The sequence below is a fragment of the Pleuronectes platessa genome, chromosome 2, assembly GCF_947347685.1.
Source record: "Pleuronectes platessa chromosome 2, fPlePla1.1, whole genome shotgun sequence".
Lineage (NCBI taxonomy): Eukaryota > Metazoa > Chordata > Actinopteri > Pleuronectiformes > Pleuronectidae > Pleuronectes > Pleuronectes platessa.
In genome coordinates this window covers 3,642,136-3,660,896 of record NC_070627.1, presented here as the reverse complement: position 1 = coordinate 3,660,896, position 18,761 = coordinate 3,642,136, and the positions used below count along the sequence as shown (strand labels likewise).

The 18,761-nt window shown below is 43.4% G+C and overlaps 1 protein-coding gene across 2 annotated transcripts; it reads left to right on the top strand.

Annotated features, from left to right (window-relative positions):
• Nucleotides 1–6,322: 6,322 nt before the first annotated feature.
• On the top strand, nt 6,323–17,179 carry osgn1 (oxidative stress induced growth inhibitor 1). Of its 2 annotated transcripts, none has more exons than XM_053442269.1 (8): nt 6,323–6,491; nt 11,005–11,067; nt 12,278–12,414; nt 12,526–12,717; nt 13,536–13,627; nt 14,057–14,256; nt 14,349–14,692; nt 14,899–17,179. In XM_053442269.1, exons 2-8 carry the CDS (start codon nt 11,010–11,012, stop codon nt 15,466–15,468), a joined length of 1,593 nt encoding a protein of 530 aa, XP_053298244.1. In that variant the 5' UTR covers nt 6,323–6,491; nt 11,005–11,009; the 3' UTR covers nt 15,469–17,179. The 2 variants fall into 2 exon arrangements, with proteins under 2 accessions (XP_053298244.1, XP_053298235.1); XM_053442260.1 differs by having other exon boundaries at nt 6,323–6,495.
• Nucleotides 17,180–18,761: the final 1,582 nt, after the last annotated feature.

Here is an 18,761-nt window from a genome sequence, read left to right as displayed (position 1 = left end):
TTAGTATTCTCCCATATAGATGCTTTTTATTTATTGGAAAGTATTAAAAACCTATAATGGAAACCAGAGAATAACCGTAAGTCGTCGTAAAAAACTGTACGTTCTACTTTTTTGTTATATTACAAATTACATCACATTCTTTTTACTTCAATGTGCAAAACTGACAGTAAAGTTAAAAGAAATCCTAATAAACCAAAACCAGCTTCTTGGGAAAACGATTCAGGTCGTAACAAGAACAGAAGAAGAGAAGAAATCAGCTTCTTAATCACTAACTTCACCGTCAGAGGGAAATACACATGGATTGTAAGTAAAAGAGTGAAACGGACTTGGGACTCAGAAATGTTGATGTGTCAGGGACGGACAGAGCAGAGACGGAGGAGGGACGGGAGAGGGACAGAAGAGGGGGAAGAAGAAAACGTCAATGATCAGCTGAGTCAAACTAAACAGAGATAAACGTTGAATAATCATAACTCAGGGAGACTGTTTCCTTTCTACTATTCAAACACTGGAAAACAAATAAAAGTGGAACTGCAGGAGGAGAAAAAAGAAAGACAAATCCAAAGAGCAGGTTGTGGTTTGTGTGTTTGTCCCATTTTGTGTGCTGTTGTTTAAAAATCACCTGAACAGATGTAGCTGTCCTCAATAATACTGACACAACCAGGGAGAAACCCACCGTGGACTCTCTGAACTCTTCTAAGAGGAACTGGACAGTTTTTTATTTGGGGTCATTTAATGTGGAGGCAGGTTGCATGAAAACCTCAAACATGAAATCATTGAGCTGCAAAGCAAAGACAGAGACAAACACTGACAAGGTACAGACACTACAAGTTCCTCATTCGGCTCGAGCTCAAGGAATGTCCCTCGAAACCGTCCCGTGGATTCAGTCCTCGAGCTGAGCGACGCTAACAGGACCTCAGCGCGTTGTGCATTCATTCTAAAGGAGACGTTTTCTTCTCACCATCAAGTTGCTCGTTTTACTGAGTGTTTGAAAAGGTGTAAACGTTCTTAAGTTCAGATCTCTTTGCTCGAACTGTCCTCTGCTGCAGCTCCTCTGTTCAGCCCCTGTCTCAAACACTGTATTCACGAACCTGGGCCAGGTGTTCACACAGCTGTATACATCTAATGAAAGCCACGTGTATGCATACTGTATACCTGTCTCTGCTCAATGTCCTCCCCGTGCTCCTTGTCCTCTCCTGTCTCCTCTGCAGCTCCACCCAGGGCCCTCAAGGACACCACCTGGTCTGGGGTGGAGGCCTCAGAGGGGACAAGGCGTACAGCGTGGGGACTGCTCAGCCGGGAGGGAAATTAATTACATATCGTTCGCTTTAATTAACCTGGTTTGTTGATTTGATTTAAAGATGTGTCCTATGGTTGTTTCACCGGCTGAGTTTCTACATGAACTTGGCAGCGATGACGCAGGGTTGATTCTCTCTGAGGCGTCTGCTGTCAGTCACATGTCAGACAATCTGCACATTACGTTCCTGGTGGACTTGATAAAATAAAGATTATATGTGTTGATTCAAATCTGATTGATTATCACAGAGAAGTTCATTGTCGTTTGTTTGTTTTTCTGTCGGCAGGTTTAATCAAAAACCCCTGAAGCCATTTCTGCGGCTCGTTGGGAAGAAGACATTCACTTTAAAAAGCAAAATGCATCGTGATATTGATTTTCAATGGCCAATAAAACAAACAAAGAAGAAGAGGAGTAAGAGGAGGTGTCATTCTCTTCTATTAAATCCTCCACTTGGCACATCACCTGCACGCATCTTCAGAAACAGGTTTCTCCTGGCAGCGAACCCATAGACGTTAGAGAACATGTTTATCACAGACAAAGCTCCATTTCTTCTCACTGGCTTTCAATTCAAGTTGAATTTGAGTTCATCTGTTATCGTGCAATATTTAAATTTAACGATGTTGAACGTTTTGTTGCTTTTTAGACTCTTTGCTGTGTTTTCTGATATTTTTTTTCGTTTTGTTTTAAGCCTGTTTAGTGCTGAACTCAACTGTGGCTGCTATAAACCTGGTACATGACCTTTGACCTGAAGTGGCAGAGTGGGAATGATCTGAAGGAGTTGATGTGAGAGAGAGGACAGCAGGAGATCCTCAGCCGGTGTCACCACAAGTGAGGTGAAGACGTTTCTAACAAGCGACTAAAGCAGAAATAAAGAAAACTACTATTTGAAGGCGTACATGGACTAGAATCAAATAAATGAATAATCATAAACCTGCTGCTGCCGTTACAAGCTGCTAATCCCAGCTCTGGTCATAATGTGGTTGCAGCCACGATGTGTTGCATCACCGCTAATCAGTCAACATCCCTGCACACAGAAACTTTTACATAATCTTATTTATGTAATATCTTAATCTCAGTGTCAACAAGGAGTGGCCAAGACTGAAGAGGAGGAGGAGGCATGAATGGGGCCAGAGGTCGATAACGACACCTGTTTCTGACGCCTTTATTCATTCTGGCTTCGAGCGACTGGTTTTCTTTATTATAAATCAATGGATAACATTATCTTTCAAGGAAAAATAAAAAATGTAAATGGTCGAATTATCCAGTGGATGTTTAATCAAGAGGAATTGATTAAACAGAGAGAGGACATTAAAACACACACAGTGGCTACACGTCAGTTCACAAGCTGAATAATCTGATTTGACACATTTGATTTCTGATCCCAAAAAGAGACGCCACAGAGCGATGAGCCCATAAAAACCCACATTCATAGATTTCATGTCTCACCCGCCGTGGCTGTTTTCTTTGGCCTGTGTGAAGTTTGTGTGTCCAGGCAGCGCTCGTCCTCTCTGTGTCTCTGTCTTGTTCAAATGTCCCCCTCTGTTCGTGGAAAAAGAGCCAGAGGAGGAATGCTTTGTGTGCTTTTAACCCTTTGTCCGGCTCTGATCTGTTCATCCTCTGCCTGTGATCTCTGCAGCTGGAAGCACATCCCAGTGACGTCGCCGCTGCTACGCTCACACGCAGACAAAGGCCGGCTTCCTGGACGGGATTACACGGTGACTCAGAGCTCGTTGTCCCAAAGGAACCTTTGGAAACCTCCACACTCACGCTTTCACCCCAGGAGCAGTTTGAGCGGCTGATTTGAAACTTGAAGCGATTGCCCACAGTGGAGCGACAGATTGAACCGAGGCCCTGGACGCCATTCTCTGAATCCATCGTCTCACATGCATCACTAAGGATGTTGCAAACTTTAACACTGTTGAAAGTACAAACGTTTAAAGTTTAAAGGACACACTCTTTGAAGTCGTGATGCCTTTCTGCAGCACCAAAGATTTGCATTTGTGTGGGTTTCCTGCAGATGCTCTGGCTTCCTCCCACCGTGCACAGACATGCAGATGATGGCTCTGAAGTGTGAAAGCTTGTTTGTGGGCCGACAGCGACCTGCAACCCATCTTCTGCCCATCGTCACCTGGGACTGGCTCCAGCCATTTGCACAGATGCATGGTTCTTAATAAAAAAAGCCATCAGGCACATTCAGGGGACTGACATATCTGAATGTGATGAATTGACTGATGAGCCTTATAGTTGAAGTATATCCTCTCTACTGAGGGACACTCCAGTTTGTCTGCAGGTCAGCTGGAATGAGCTCCAGCCAGCCTGTGACCCAGAGAGGCAAAGAAGAGAATGGATGAAATGCGTGGGAATAGATGTGATGCCCCCGATAAAAATCGTCCGATGCAAACCTGTAATTTCCTACATGTGACATGTGAGGCGGCACGTGTTCAGAGGAGAGAAGAATCTTCATACATGTGACACACGAGGCCGAGTCAGACCTGACAAACTGGATCAACACGAAGCTTCTGCAAAGACAGTGACATGAGTTATATACAGGAACAAAGATGAGTTCCATTCCTTAATAATTCTGGTTTATGGTCGTGATGAAAGTTTACATGATCACCTGTGTGGTAACTTTGCAGGGTTGGTTTGAACCTGCACTAAGCATCAGACAGTTTACTATCACACAAAGAGAAGACCAGGACATTTAGAACATCCATGCTGCTACTTGCAGGATGAGGTCAATCATTTTATTTATGTAGTTAAACTTTATTTTCATGCTAAAAAGAAAAATGATCTAGAATCTAGTTGATAAATAATAGTTCCCTGAAAAGCAGATCCCCCTCGAGGTGTCGTCATGCTGAAGCTCGCTCACCTCCTGCACATACATCCAGTCTGCACGCTCTCACCACTGATTGGCTCCCTGAGATTCACTGCGGAGACTTTGGCCAATGAGAAAGGTGAGCGATGAGAGAAGCAACGCAGCGGTGAGCCGGTGAGACGTTTGTTACGTCATGATGGAAAGAGCCAGAAACCAGAGCCGCTGAGAGTTGAGAGTTGTGTCAAATGAAACTGGGACATCAGGAGGACAATGTCCAAATCAAGATGATTAGGGGACAGAAGCTAAAATATGACTTTTGTTTATGAAAATAAACAAACCAACACTATTTTCCATTGTGATAAGATATTTAAACTTTAATAATCATATCCAGGTCATAAGAATCCAAATTTGCAGTAAGAGTCAAAAATAGGCATAAGATAGAAATAATGAGTACATGCAATATTTAAGTGTAAGTATAATAATTCAACTATATAGAAAAATTAAATACAACATTACTACAACCTTCGATCACATGACCTTCAACCTTCTTATGTAACTTAAGTTAACTTAATACAAACGCACAAAGTCGCTTTTAATTTTTACAAATGACAAATAAAGGATAATATTTTGATTCACACAAATTAGTAAAATTGTAATTTCAACTTTTTTTTTAGGATGAATTTGTACCATCTGTTCAGTGACTACAGATGATTAATACACCCACGTTTATAAGTGTGGACTGTCCCTGTTGAATAAATAACAATAAGGAAGTTAGTTTCACAGGTATAGACACAAAAGTACTTTATTTTCACCCTGATGATGAAAAGGCATCATTTTATTGATCTGAAATCATCCCGTGGGGAACATGAATAAATGTCACTAATTCTACAACGATCCATCCAGAAGTTGTGGAGACATTTTCCTGAAACCGAATCAGAGCAAACATGTAAATCAGCTTTTTGTCTGAGATGAAGAGACAGGAGATCACCCCAGGGAGTTGGGTTCATCCGCCGGAGAGAATGAATGATCTTAATAAATGAAATGCCACATTAAATTGACGTTGAGATATTTTACTGCAAACCTGGAAACTCTCGTCAGCTGATTGATCTGGACCAACATGCAGATCAAAATCATTAAGGGTCATCCTCTGGAGAACACAAGTGTTTTATTTGTAATCAAATTTAGTGTCAATCCATTGAGTCGACATCAGGATATTTCACAGAAAACTCAGATTTTTTGAATTATTCTAGAACCACGTGCAGAGGATGACCAAGCTCAGTGGTGCGTCCTCTGGGGAACATGAGTTTTTGTACCTCATCTCGATGTTTAACCTGGACCAGAGTATTTTTACTTTCACCTCTCCCAGCAACAGTAAAAGAACCGCTATTAAGAAATAAAGGTAAAAGAAAACCAACATTATTCCGCTAAGGTCACAGAAAGGGGTTTCTGGACACATTGACCAAACTCCTGCTGTTCAGGGCTCTGCCTCAGGACGTCAGAGAGGAGGAGAAAGTCAAGAGGCCTCACTCTGTTTGCATTTCTGTTTTCTGTTTATATTTCCTCTTAATAAATTAGAATTACATTTGTTTTATATAATATTACCTTTTATAGACCTATGACCGTCTCGACTAATTGATAGGATAGATAGATAGATAGATAGATAGACTGATACACAGACAGACTGATAGACAGACAGACAGACAGACAGACAGACAGACAGACAGACATATATATATAGATAGATAGATAGATAGATAGATAGATAGATAGATAGATAGATAGATAGATAGATAGATAGATCTAGTTTACTTTTAAATAAATTGATTACAATAAAATAAGAAAATGCAATGAAATAAATTATGTAATAATACATTTATATAGATATACTCTATAATTGCATACACATACATATTTGTGATTAGATAATGCAGACATCAATGTAATGGAGGGAATCTGTCGTGTGTGGGGCCCCTGGGAGTCTGGGGCCCCTGCCTGTACAGGTTCGAGCCCTGCCCTAACGACTGCAATGCAACAACTAGGCTCTCGGCTTCCTTATCTTCGGCCACACTCGTGTCTCGAGCATCTCGCCGCCATAGACGATCCTTTCGTTTTACAACAAGGGGCCAGGAGGGGCGGGGCGTGCCGGCGGTGGGTTGGCCGCTGATTGGTCGGAGGCTGGGCCGAAGCTTCGCAGTATAAAGCCTGATAGCGCGCGGCTGAGGGCGGCAGCTCGAGCTCTACGTGACACGCGCACACGTCCCGGAATCACTTTCTCACGCGAGGAGAGAACAAAGCGACATGAGCGCGTGAGACTCTGCGACAAAGAGACGAAGAGACGCAGAGACGCAGAGACGCAGGAGGAAGAGACTTGTGTGTGCGCGTGTGCGTGAGTAACCTTCATCCAGTCTATCATATGTAACAAGGCGCCGTGAGCGTGCACGCTGCGGCTCCGCGCACATCCCTGCCGCACATGCGTCATGGAGGTCAGCCGAGGATGAGGAGGGGGGTGGGTGGGGTGGGGGGGGGGGTTACTGGAACCCCCCCCCCCCCCCCCCCATTCAACCTCAAGTCTCATATAAAACTTTATTTATAATGACTTCACTTTTACATTGGGTTCACTGAAGGATACAGTATATTAACAATAATAATATATTAAAGTGTAATTACATCATCAACACAAAAATTATTAATTATTTCATATTTTGTGTCGCTGAGCTTTTTGCTTGGATCACAAATAAAAGTACAGTTAATGCAAAACACCACAATTCACACTGGAGTTAATCTTGTGCTCTGTGGGAGTCAATATTAATTACGCATGCTTTATTTTGAAGGTAGCATTTTAACATTTCGTGAAGGTTCAGCTCATTTGTGCATAAACTTACACCAGTGAGTAATAATCACGCGCTTAAATTACATTTACTTTCAAACTACACTATCTGTAAGACATTAACTTAATAATGAATGGTCAGCACAGGGGCTTTAAAGCTTCATGTTGCAGACCAGACAACATCATATCTCTATTAATTCCATAAACTGCTGTACAGATTCCAGCAGCCGTTCTCAAATGGAAGATAATTAAAATGTCATTAGCCGTCTGGCCGGGCGGCTGCAGGAGGAGGAGGAGGAGGAGGAGGAGGAGGAGGAGGAGGAGGAGGAGGAGGAGGAGGAGGTCAGGGAGGAGAAGGACCAGGTGCCGTGTGGAATCAGGTGGGAGCTCCAATGAAAAGAGCTGAAACTAAAGAGCTGTGTGTGTCTGTGCTGCTGCAACATCTGCACCTGGATAGAGAGCTTCACCACGTTAGCATCAGAGAAACATCAACCAGGGTCTCCTCTTCAAACTGAACTTATATTCAGGTTTTTAAGAGTCGGTCCTTCACTGACAAAGGGAAGCTTCAGTTAGTAAATGATGATCTTGTTTACAGTCAAATAGCCCTGGATGCATTTGGGTGTGGAGACTGTGTGATTGACAGCTTGTAGGGTTTAATGGGTGCAGGGAGCAGGTGTAGGTGTGTCCTCGGCCCCTCAGTCAGGCTCCACCCCTGCTCTTCTATATATATATGAATACTTCTAGTTGGTAAGAAAACAAACAATCTGCCAAACTCGAGGCTCGTTACAAACTCCAGGTCTGAAGGTGAGCTGCCTCCGAGAGAATTGGAGAGGAGAGGTGAGGTGGAGGGGAGGGAGAAGATAATTCTAATAATGATAATAACAGATGTGAATATATCCTTAATAATAACAGCAGCACCTGTTATAAAAAACTCTAATGATAAATGAAAGTTGAGTTACTTACAGAGGTTTAAATTCGCTCCCAAAGTAAAAGGAAGGATTTTCCAGCTGATTCACAAAACAGAGGAAGTTGAGTTATTACATGTGATTGTGTTGTGATTGTGTTGCAATGATAGAGGCTGAAATCACAAAGTGCTGACACACCCGACAAGCACGCCGGGGGAAGAAGTGCTGTGTCACTGTTGTCGAGACATGTATTGGTTTTAATGACGGGTAATAAATTGTTTAGTGTGTGTGTGTGTGTGTGTGTGTGTGTTTGTGTGTGTGTGTGTGTGTGTTCCAGCACCTGCAGCTCTGATGGTGCCACGAGGAAACTTTAGATCACGACACAGTTCTCACAGAGAGTTAGTTTAGTTTGTTAAGGAGGAAGCTAGTTTCACAAGTGTTCACGAGCACATTCATCCCTTCACCAGAGATCACAAGTGAATCTGAGGGGAGGGGCCTGTTTGGCTGTGTGGTTGTGAGCAGATATGATGCCGTCGGGTTGAGTAGAGAACACAATTGTCTGCATCAGGTGGATAAAAGTCAACGCAATGGACAGGAGAATAAATACTTTCTCAAAAGATTGCAGCAGGTGGTTTTTAAATTAGAGGTTTAAAAAAAACTCCAGAATCTGTCAAATTCAAAGATTACGACAGACACAATATCCATATTAATCATCTGAGCATCCACTAGAGTGGAAGGACTGGTTTGGTTCACTACAGTCCGCTCTGGTCGAGGAACTTTAACCAGTTTGATATTGTGCAAACCGGTTGAACGGTCACTGGGACCGGTTGCTCCAAACTGAGAAGTAGCCTGCAGCAGCAACTTCTGCCGGTGAGGTTGGGTCTTTACTAATGTGCAGTATTATTATTATTATTATTATTATTATATATTATGACTAACTGAGCTGCTCATCTGTGACTGGCTCAACGGATGGAGATGAAAAGTCAGTATTTGTGTGTATTCGTGTGTGTTTTGTGGTGAAAACCAGAAGAGACGTGAAGAAGACGAGTGGTTGTGTCATTCGGGGCCAAAGTGTCTTGAGCCGTGTTATCAAGGTCCTGTCAGAAACATAAAGCTCCTAAATGCACCGGGGAAAAGTATGAACCAAATTAACAGACACCAGCAAAATGAAGTCAGTTAAAGGTCATGCATGTTGGTCTGAGACATTTTGGGTTATTTCCCGAGCCCTAGTTCGGGATTTAAAAAAAGAAACGGCTTCATTCCTCCATTTTCCAATAATAAACAAGGAACAGAAAACAATGGGCTCAAGTGACTCAGCAGTAATGAGGTGGGGTCTTTACTGTAAATCAGGTGATTGCCGCTGGTTCCTGGCAAACACTTCAGAGTTTTCTGCCAGAGAGTGAAAGCCGCTCCACATGTAGGCTAGTGGGTCTGCACGTCGCTGTGTACAGTATGTGTGTGTCTGTCTGTGTGTGTGTGTGTGTGTGTGAACTAGAGGGCCGGGCTCTGAGCCAGCGTCCGCTCTGTCCTTATGTAACCATCTGCACTCCTCCCAAATCCTCTCACTCATTCCACTTCATTCTTTCCACTTTTTTCTTCTCTATCCTCATTCTTTCCCAGTCGGTCTTCCTCTCCACCGACACTCCCTCTTCTCCTCCTTCTCCCTCCCTCTTCTCCCTCTTCTCCTCCTTTGTCCTCTCAGTGCCTTTCCCCCTCTGCCTGTGTAAGCATGACTGTGCAGGTTGTCCAACGCTCCCAGCTACTCAGCGCCGCCCTTGAACTTGTGAATGAGTTCAAACCGCCTGCCGCCTCCAACACTTTCACAAGTTGTTGCATTTCGGCCGAGGTGTCAAAGTTTAACCTTTAATTCTATTAGAAATAACTATAAATATAAACACAAAACACAAATACATCCGAACATATGGAACACGAATGTAGAAAATAAACATACACATTATACAGTCTATTCTGTATGATTAAAGTTTTACTAGTCATGCATATCTCTCTGTGAAAGGTTCCATATCAACTTATAACTTTTGGCCATTTGAAAAATCAGTCAGGCAACAAGTGGTTCATTTAAAATTACAAAAAGTCAGAGACAGCTTTCACATCCTGGAGCTCTGTCCACCTCCAGATGTTGAATCCAGCTGCTGATGTTGTGTGTCTGTGCAGATGCATCAGTTTGGTGACTGTAGGAGAGCACTGGTGTTTGTTTGTACACATGCAAGCTGTGAAATATGATCTGACGGCCGCCGGCGTCCTGTGATCATCTGAGAGAACCTGTATTGTGTGGCCGAGCCGGGTTACTGCAGATCAGACTCCTCGGCTGTTCCAGAGTCTGTCGGTTTGAGTCGAGGTCAAATCCAAGTTATTGTCAAAAGACGTCAGATTAAGAAAAGCTGTAGTCGCTAAAGTATCGAGACATTTATCTGAAAGTTATTTGTTGCTGAAACAGAAATCTTTCAAACGCCCGTGTGTCCTGTCCTGTGTGGAATGACTCAGCAAATCCTCAATTTACACATATTCCCATGTGACATAACTGATTCTTTAAATACACTCTGTTTTGTTCACAGTCTGTTAATAAACTGAAGTTCATCATCTACCACAGTCGGTTCAAATGAAGGAGTCAAGAAGAAATTCAATTTAAAAATCAATATTTTTCTTTATCTGTGAATTTAAAAAAAGATCTTCCTGTTTCATTTATTCCTGTGCGTGCTTGTGTGTGTGTGTGTGTGTGTGTGTGTGTGTGTGTGTGTGTGTGTGTGTGTGTGTGTGTGTGTGTGTGTGTGTGTGTGTGTGTGTGTGTGTGTGTGTGTGTGTGTGTGTGTGTGTGTGTGTGTGTGTGTGTGTGTGTGTGTGTGTGTTACCAACATATCTGGGTGTCTGTTTAAGGTCATGTTGCTTTGCTTTGTTGAGCTTTCAGGCCAAGAGGAAGTGTGTGTGTGTGTGTGTGTGTGTGTGTGTGTGTGTGTCTGTGTGTGTGTGTGTGTGTGTGTGTTCTACAGTGGAAATATACTGACTGACCATTGTGACCACTGACATGACTTGGCAATGATTAACTAAATCACCTTGACTCTCATTCTTAGTTAAAAGTGCTGATTATAGAACAGACTCAGATGTTTTAGAGTTATAACAATAATAATGAAGTTTTTTCTCTTTTCAGTCAAAATGGATCTCGATGATAAAGAAGTTCTCTCCGGAGAGATTGTGCCTGTGGTGATAATTGGTAAGAAACACACACACACACACACACACACACACACACACACACATACTTCACAACGTTGGTGATGTCACAGGAAACCTCAGAGGCGCAGCTGTGCTTATTGGTGTTGCTATGAAACGTGTGTTATGATTACTTAACGGTGAAATGGCACAAGAGTCTTTTCAACTCAGTTTTTCCTATTTTCTCACGAGCACCTGAACTCACACGGATCAGTAGAGTTCAGTCCTGTGAGCGGCTCGGTCAGGAAACTGTGAATCAAGCAGGAGGCTCGTTTATTAAGTTACATCCCAGAATCGTCTTTTTAAATTGTTGCAGGATCTGAGCAGCAAAGCACAATTACTACTGCTGCTGCTTTCAGACACGCACTGAAGTCCGGATGTTTGTGTTAATGTGAGAACACAACAATAGAGTCAGAACCTCCAGACGTTTTCTGGAGCTTCTCCTCGCCCCGATCGATCCGTGACATTTTCCTCTTGCTGTGAACCAGGACTCTAGAAAGAGTTGTTGTCCAGCCTCAGCAGGAAGTGCAGGAGTCAGGGATGTTATCAGATCCTTATCGCCAGCCACAGATATACAAAGATTAAAAACATATTTCTGTTCCCCGGTGATTGTTAAAGGTGCAGTCACGACTCTCTCTCTCTCTTTATTCGTTCTGTCTTTTCAGAGCAAAACCTGTGAAGGGACTTTGGAACGAGGCAGAAAGTGTTTGTTAGGCCTTTTTACTTTATTAGAATAAATCTGCTTCTTTAAAAGTTCCTGTTTTATTATAGACGCATCAACACTGTGTGTGTATTCTGCTCTGTGAAGACGAGGCTTTGTTTGGAAACATTACTCATCACTTGTAGGCAAATGAGAGATTTTAGGCAAATTAGATATTTTACTGCGCTGCGTGTGTGTGATTGGTGTGTGTGTGTGTGCGTTGTTGCCGAGTCATTGTCTGGTTGTCCAGCGAGATTTAAAGCTGTGTGAGTCTGTGATGACAGTCGCTGAGGTTTCTTCTCTTTGAGGGTTTGACAGCTTTAAATACTTTGTTAAGACGAATGACAACCAAATGCCACTCGTAAGCATAGCAACCAATTAGAGACGCACAATACGCACACAATGACTCCACCGTCAGAGCATTATGTGGATTATCAGTGCACTTAGAAACCAATGGAAACTGCTCGGCTACACTCAACCCCCCCCGCGTCTGTTTGTCTGTGTTTCCCAGGTAATGGTCCTTCAGGCATCTGTCTGTCATACCTGCTGTCGGGCTACACCCCCTACCTGTCGCCTGGGGCATCGCACCCCAACCCCCTGCTGCACAGCAAGCTGGGAGAGCAGCCTCACCTGTCGCTGCTGGAGCAGGTAACACACACACACACACACACACACACACACACACACACACACGTGCAGCCGGTTGTTGTTCTATAAGAGAGAAAGTATAACAGTGCATCTCACTGTCTCTTCCTCCAGGACCTGGAGTACCTGTGTGAGGGGTTGGAGGGCCGGTCGACCAATCCCATGGCCGTGCTCTTTGATTCGCTGCTGCTGCCGGACAGCGACTTCGGCCTGGACTACACGTCTCCTCTGGAGTGGAGGTTCGAGCCCGAGCGGGCCATCCCTCACCTGGTGCTGGGGAAGGGTCCACCTGGAGGAGCCTGGCATGTACGTAGCTGCAATTATAGATTATACACAGATTATTGATGATTCTGATGTCATCTGCTGTGATGCAAGTGAAAACAAATGAGATCAGGTCATTGTGTTTATTTATTTATGTATTTTGGGGTCATCCAATCAGATTAGAGCATCACACAGATGGAACTTTGCACTTGTACAAACACACACATGATCAGGTGACAGCACAGAGCAGGAATACGATCAGCTCATTGTGCTGGAACTCAACATTATATATCTTTATTTTAATATTTCAAATATATCAAATATTTTATTCCACAATTTAGTTTATATTACTTTTGTATATATATATAGACGTTGTGGTGAAGTCGAGTTTGATTATATAGCATATTTAAAAACTGAAGTTAACCAAAATACTGAGGTATAATAAGGAAACGATGCAAAATACACAAAAAGGTATAAAATTATATCGATCAGCATTAAATTAAATGGAATAAAAATGCATTTAAAAGCCCGCGAGAACATAAGAGTCTTCGGGGGGGCTGCAGAAAACACACGCCACCCAGTTCAGTGATTAAACTGGTTTCCAACACCTTGACGACTCACCAGGTTGAGCTCTTCTTCAACTCTCTTCTCTTTCAGTGCGACACTTTAGCCTGAGCTGAGACTCACACTTTACATCTGAGGTCACGATAACAAGTCCCGTGAGGCCTTGTGATCCACACACTGATGCTAATGTGTTCAAACAAGCTCTGTTTTTCTTTCTCAGGTGAATGCAGAGTGCACAAGGTGTCTGTAATTAGGTCTAACACTGTGTGTGTGTGTCTGTGTGTGTGTGTTGTTCCCAGGCGATGGAGGGCTCCATGCTGACTCTGAGCCTGGCTAACTGGATGGAGCTTCCCGGTCTCAAGCTGAAGGACTGGATGAGAGAGAAGCGCAGGTTCGTCCGTCCACGTTAACAACATCAAGCTCTGTTCCCTCATCGCCCATGTGACCTCACAGCTCCTTCACCTTTAATCAGAGAAGATTGTTTTCACTTCCACTTCCTCGTTGGGGCTTGCGGCCCCGAGTCACACGGATAATAGGTTCTCCCAAAAAATGGTTTCCATCATTTAAGGAAGCTCTCGTCACACTGAGCTGCAAAGTTTGCTCTTAATTGGTATTTGATTATTTAAAACAGGCTGAAAAATCAACGAGTGATTAAATAAGACTTTTCCTGTTCACTCCTTGTTTTCAATTAGTAGAAGTTTTACAAAACACTCTTTAAATTCTTATATAATTGTGTTATTTCGGATTCATTGATAATATTTAACGTTTTCCTGTGTTGTATTTAAACAAATCTGTCTTTTTCGTGTTCCTTTTATTCCAGAAATGTTCGTAACGACCGCGCCACTCCGGCTGAGATCGCCTCCTACTATCAACACTACGTTTCCCAGATGTCCCTGGAGCAGAGCTTCGCCTGCGGCACCACCGTCAGCTCGGTGACCAGGCAGCTCAGCAGCCAGGAGGGGGCGCCGTCCTACTGGAGGGTGACGGGTCTGCAGCGCCGCGAGGGGGAGGAGCTGGGAGGTACGCTGAGTTCTGTCTCTGCTGATTCATGTCAAAGTGTGAAAGTGAAATAAAAAGCCACATTCTCTCCTTCGTCTGTCTCCTCCTGTTAGACGGGTCCTCTGTTTCGGACGAGGTTCCTTTCTCGCTCTTGGCCCACAACGTGGTTCTGGCGACGGGGACCCACGACATCCCGGCCCGACTCGGCGTGGAGGGCGAGTCGCTGCCGTTTGTCTGCCACTCCTTCTGGGAGCTGGAGGCGGCCATCTCGAGTGGCGAGCTCGACCAGACGTCGGACGCCGTGCTGGTGGTGGGGGCGGGTCTCACGGCGGCGGACGCTGTGCTGGCCACTCACCATCTCAACACGCCCGTCTACCACGCCTTCAGGCGCTCGGTCACGGACCCGGGTCTCATCTTCAACCAGCTGCCCAAAGTTCTCTACCCAGAATACCACAAGGTGAGGAGAGACAACCCTGACAGTAACACATGAAGTCATGGAACCCAACCTGTTTTTATAAATCCTGCAGAGAAGCCACGAGCTTGATGAAATTACATAAAAAGTGAATTTATGATCCAAATAATAGTTTTTAAATAACCTGCTGACTAATTTAGCTGAGGGATGATTCGGATGAAAACTCTGCTATTGTGTCCTTTGGCGTCCAGGTTCACCAGATGATGACTCAGCAGCAGCACCAGCCGACTCCTCCCCCACAGGACCACGCCCAGAACGCCGACTCCACCCCTTCCTCGCCCCCCTCTTCCTACTCGGGATACCTGAGCTTCCCGTGTCACCGGGTCGTGGCGTTCAGACCCGACCGTAAGTGCATCCTGGAGTCCGAGTCCGGCCAGCGGACAGTGGTCCAGGTCTCCAAGGCTCTGGTTCTTATCGGCGCCCATCCCAACCTCGCCTTTCTGGAGGACAACGGGCGTCAACTCGGCGTCAACACCAAAGAGCCGATCACCTGCCGGAGGAACCCGATCGAGGTGGACCCGTTCACGAGCAAGGTGGTGGCAGCCGAGGGGCCCGGCATGTACGCCATGGGGCCGCTGGTTGGAGAGAACTTTGTGAGGTTCCTGAAGGGAGGAGCGCTGGCCATCGCTAGCGACCTCGCCAAGAGACACAAGGAGGTGGGGGAAGGTGGGGACTTGGCCACAGACACATTAATGGACAAATGGCTGGACAGACAGACGACCACGCAGACAGAGGCTAGGGCCTGTGCTGTGGACTCGTAGCAGGATGCCAGGGGCCGAGCGGAGAAATGGACCGAAGCAAACTAAAGACACAGGTCACGTCTTCCACTAATCACAGAGTAGGGACATCGATAAGCTGCTGAGGACAGACAAGAGACTCTGCAGCTGGACTCTGGCATCACCTCAAATCTACTGTAGATCTGGTTTGGCTAAAAGAAAAGCCGCCAAACCTGAGGAATCCTGAAGGTTATAATCAGACAGAAGGCCGGAGCGGTGAAAGGGCAACGAGACGGAGACACTGTAATGTGGACCTGACGGGGGGGAGACATCACATGTGGGAGGATTTGGTTAATAATCAGGATTTTGCCTTAAAATGACTCTTAAACATGTTTAATCCTGTGTAAACAAACAGCCGAGATTCTTCCTGGCTTCTGTTATTTATATCTGCTCTGTGTGGAAGCACATTTCTGCCCCTGAGAGTTAACATCAAGTTATTCTCATGAGAAACTTCCTTAAAATCATGACTAACTATCTCACTATTAGGATTTAAAGCTTCCATATCCGTGGATTACTCATGGCTTAAATCATAGGCTGTTTATAAAGATGGCCGACACTACAGCTCTCAAACTATAAACCTAGAACATCTTGATCACCCCCTGGTGGCTGGATGCAGTGTAGGACCTAAACTCACAGATCCTCCAGTGCATAGTTAGTGTAAGTCTTGATTGACAGCTGAGGCTGACACGTGATTGGTCAAGCACATAATCGTGGCTCTACTACACCACCATCAAGCTGAGGCCGACAAATGACATAAAAAGCGCAATATGGCGCCCCCTGTATCTGGGATATGTGAACTTTATCTCTGGGAGGTTGCAGAGAAGTGTCGTCCAACTTTATTTACAGGTTCATCCTGTGGCAGAGAAAATGAGAGATGGTAACAAGATGGAGGGGGGAAATGGAAATGGAGAGAAAAGATAGAAGAGAAGAAGAAATGAGAAAAGAAACCAAGTGAAATGATCTTTTAACATATCGGCTTCTTATCACTGAAGAGTCCTCGGTCACTGCAGTTACTTCCAGGTCGAAGTTGAACCGTTCAGCCAAACTTCTTTTTTATTTAACAAGTTTCATCATCATCAACTAATAATGAATTCCTGCGTCTTTATATCATAGTTATTATGTGGATGTTTGTATATTATGGGTTTTCTGTGTAGTGGATCTGAACTGTTCTATTTTTCCATGTTAGCGTCATTTGATCATGTAACTCAGCATGAAATTCTACCTGATATCTTTGTAAATCTCCGTAACGAATATTTTATACTTAACAAAAGAGAAATATACGTATATATATACATAGATATATATATTTTTTTTAATATTCACTCAAATTGTTGAATTTGCAGCTGTTAAGTGAGAGAAAGACCAGATAACAACCAGCACTGTTTCTGTCGCCCTGTGGACTTTAATGTTATTTCCTCACGAGGCATAAAACCACTTCTGTAACTTGAAATGACAACAGAAGGGTTTTTATTATTATTTTACTTTGCTTCCTCAACACGCGCCTTCCACTGTGTTTATTCAAGTTTCGATGATCCGGTAAAAAAAAAGAAAAGCTCATGAAATGCTGAGCTAATGAGATTCAACTTATTTTTTTATCGTTCTCAATAATTTTGCTTGAAATAAAAAGATTCGGCGCAGGAGACGAGTTGAAGCGCTCGACGCTGTAATGACAACTTGTGATGAGTCGATGGACCAAGTTTTATTATCATGTTTGTGAGTCCAGCTCTTATTCTACTTCCAGACCCTGTGTGTGACACTCACTACAATGAAGAGAAGAACAACTTCAATATAACACAATATACAAAAACACCTTCAGTATAGGCTACAGAAGTTAAAAAGTACAATTTAAAAACAAACGATTCATTCTTATATTTGTCCTCTACTGTAAAATTATGTAAATTATACAGATAACTAAAGCTGCAACTAACTATTTCTTAATTATGAATTAGTCAGCTGATCATTTTCTTTTTAAATCAATCACAACACCTGTAGATACACGATATTCTGCATTATTCCTAAAACAATACAAATATTCAGCTTATTTTTACATCAGACATCAAATATCGTTTTGGTTTAACTTCAGTCGGAGTTGCAGTTTCCATTAATCCCAGCTGAACACCTCTCACACTCCTGCCACTGGTCATATTGGAGAGTTAACACTGGTTCTCAGCCTTTTCTTTGCTCCTGACGGCTCCTGATGCCTGAACACTGATGGTGACCTCTGACCCCGAGGAGCCTGCGGTGCCTTACGTCTCTCAGCTGCCTCGGAGCTTCCTCCATGTCTCTGATGTTATCAGGTCAAACTCATGTCCAGCTTTATTAACACAACTTGTTTGTACATGCCTTCTTTGTATGAATGGGCTGATTTATACTGACAATAATCTACATGTCTCAATATACAACTGAGTTTCTATTAAACAGAAGATTTCCAGCAAATGTTGTGTTTGTCTTGTTGGTCGATAGCTTCTCCCGCTCCAGAGTGACGGAGGGACATGGAGTGAACTGAGAAATAAGCTTCACAAAACATTACTTCCATCAGATTCTGGACTTTGTTTCCCCCTCATTTCACCAATAATAGGAAATAATGACAAACTTTATTTATATAAACCCTTTCAAAACACAGCTACAGGTTAAAAAGGAAAAAATGAAACCGTTTAAGACAGTCAAAAAGCAAACAGTGGAAAACAATCTTATTTTATTTAAAATAATGAATCTTCAAATTGAAGATCACACAGCAAAAGAGCACAGACCCAGAAATATTAAATCCACAACTGTAAAAATGTGTCTTCAAGAGAGATTTAAAAGATGATCTGGAGTTTTCTGCTGGAACAGAACAAAATAATTCTAGAGAAATCAGCATAAAGACGCCATGTCAGTTCTCCCCCTGGCCAGCAGGTGTCACTGTTGCACTAATACAAATACAGCTCAGACACACGAGTTGTGACTCAGGTTGTTAAAAAACTCTTTAGGTTGAATTTCATAAAATCTCTTTTATTTTACTTTGGGAAACTGAATCTGTTCGTGTTGTTGTTGTTCTTGGTTTTCACTGCTGCTCCTCCCACTGCAGGTGAGACACAGACTTGTGGACATTTTCTGTGACACTTCTATCAAAGAAGGCCCAATAGGAAGTGGATCCGCCCACTGGTCTTGCACATGTGTTGAATATGCATATGTTAATAAATACAAGTAATATACGTATACATAAGCTGATCAGTTTTTTATATAGAACAGGAGTTATGAAAATAAAAAGTGTTGTTTTACTGTTTTTCTGCACAGAC

Bases quoted from the DNA above. Each gene is read 5' to 3' on its own strand.
- osgn1 (XM_053442269.1), top strand. From the start codon at position 11,010: ATGGATCTCGATGATAAAGAAGTTCTCTCCGGAGAGATTGTGCCTGTG. The intron at 13,628-14,056 runs GTTCGTCCGTCC...CTTTTATTCCAG, and splicing joins TGGATGAGAGAGAAGCGCAG to AAATGTTCGTAACGACCGCG. The intron at 14,257-14,348 runs GTACGCTGAGTT...TCCTCCTGTTAG, and splicing joins CGAGGGGGAGGAGCTGGGAG to ACGGGTCCTCTGTTTCGGAC.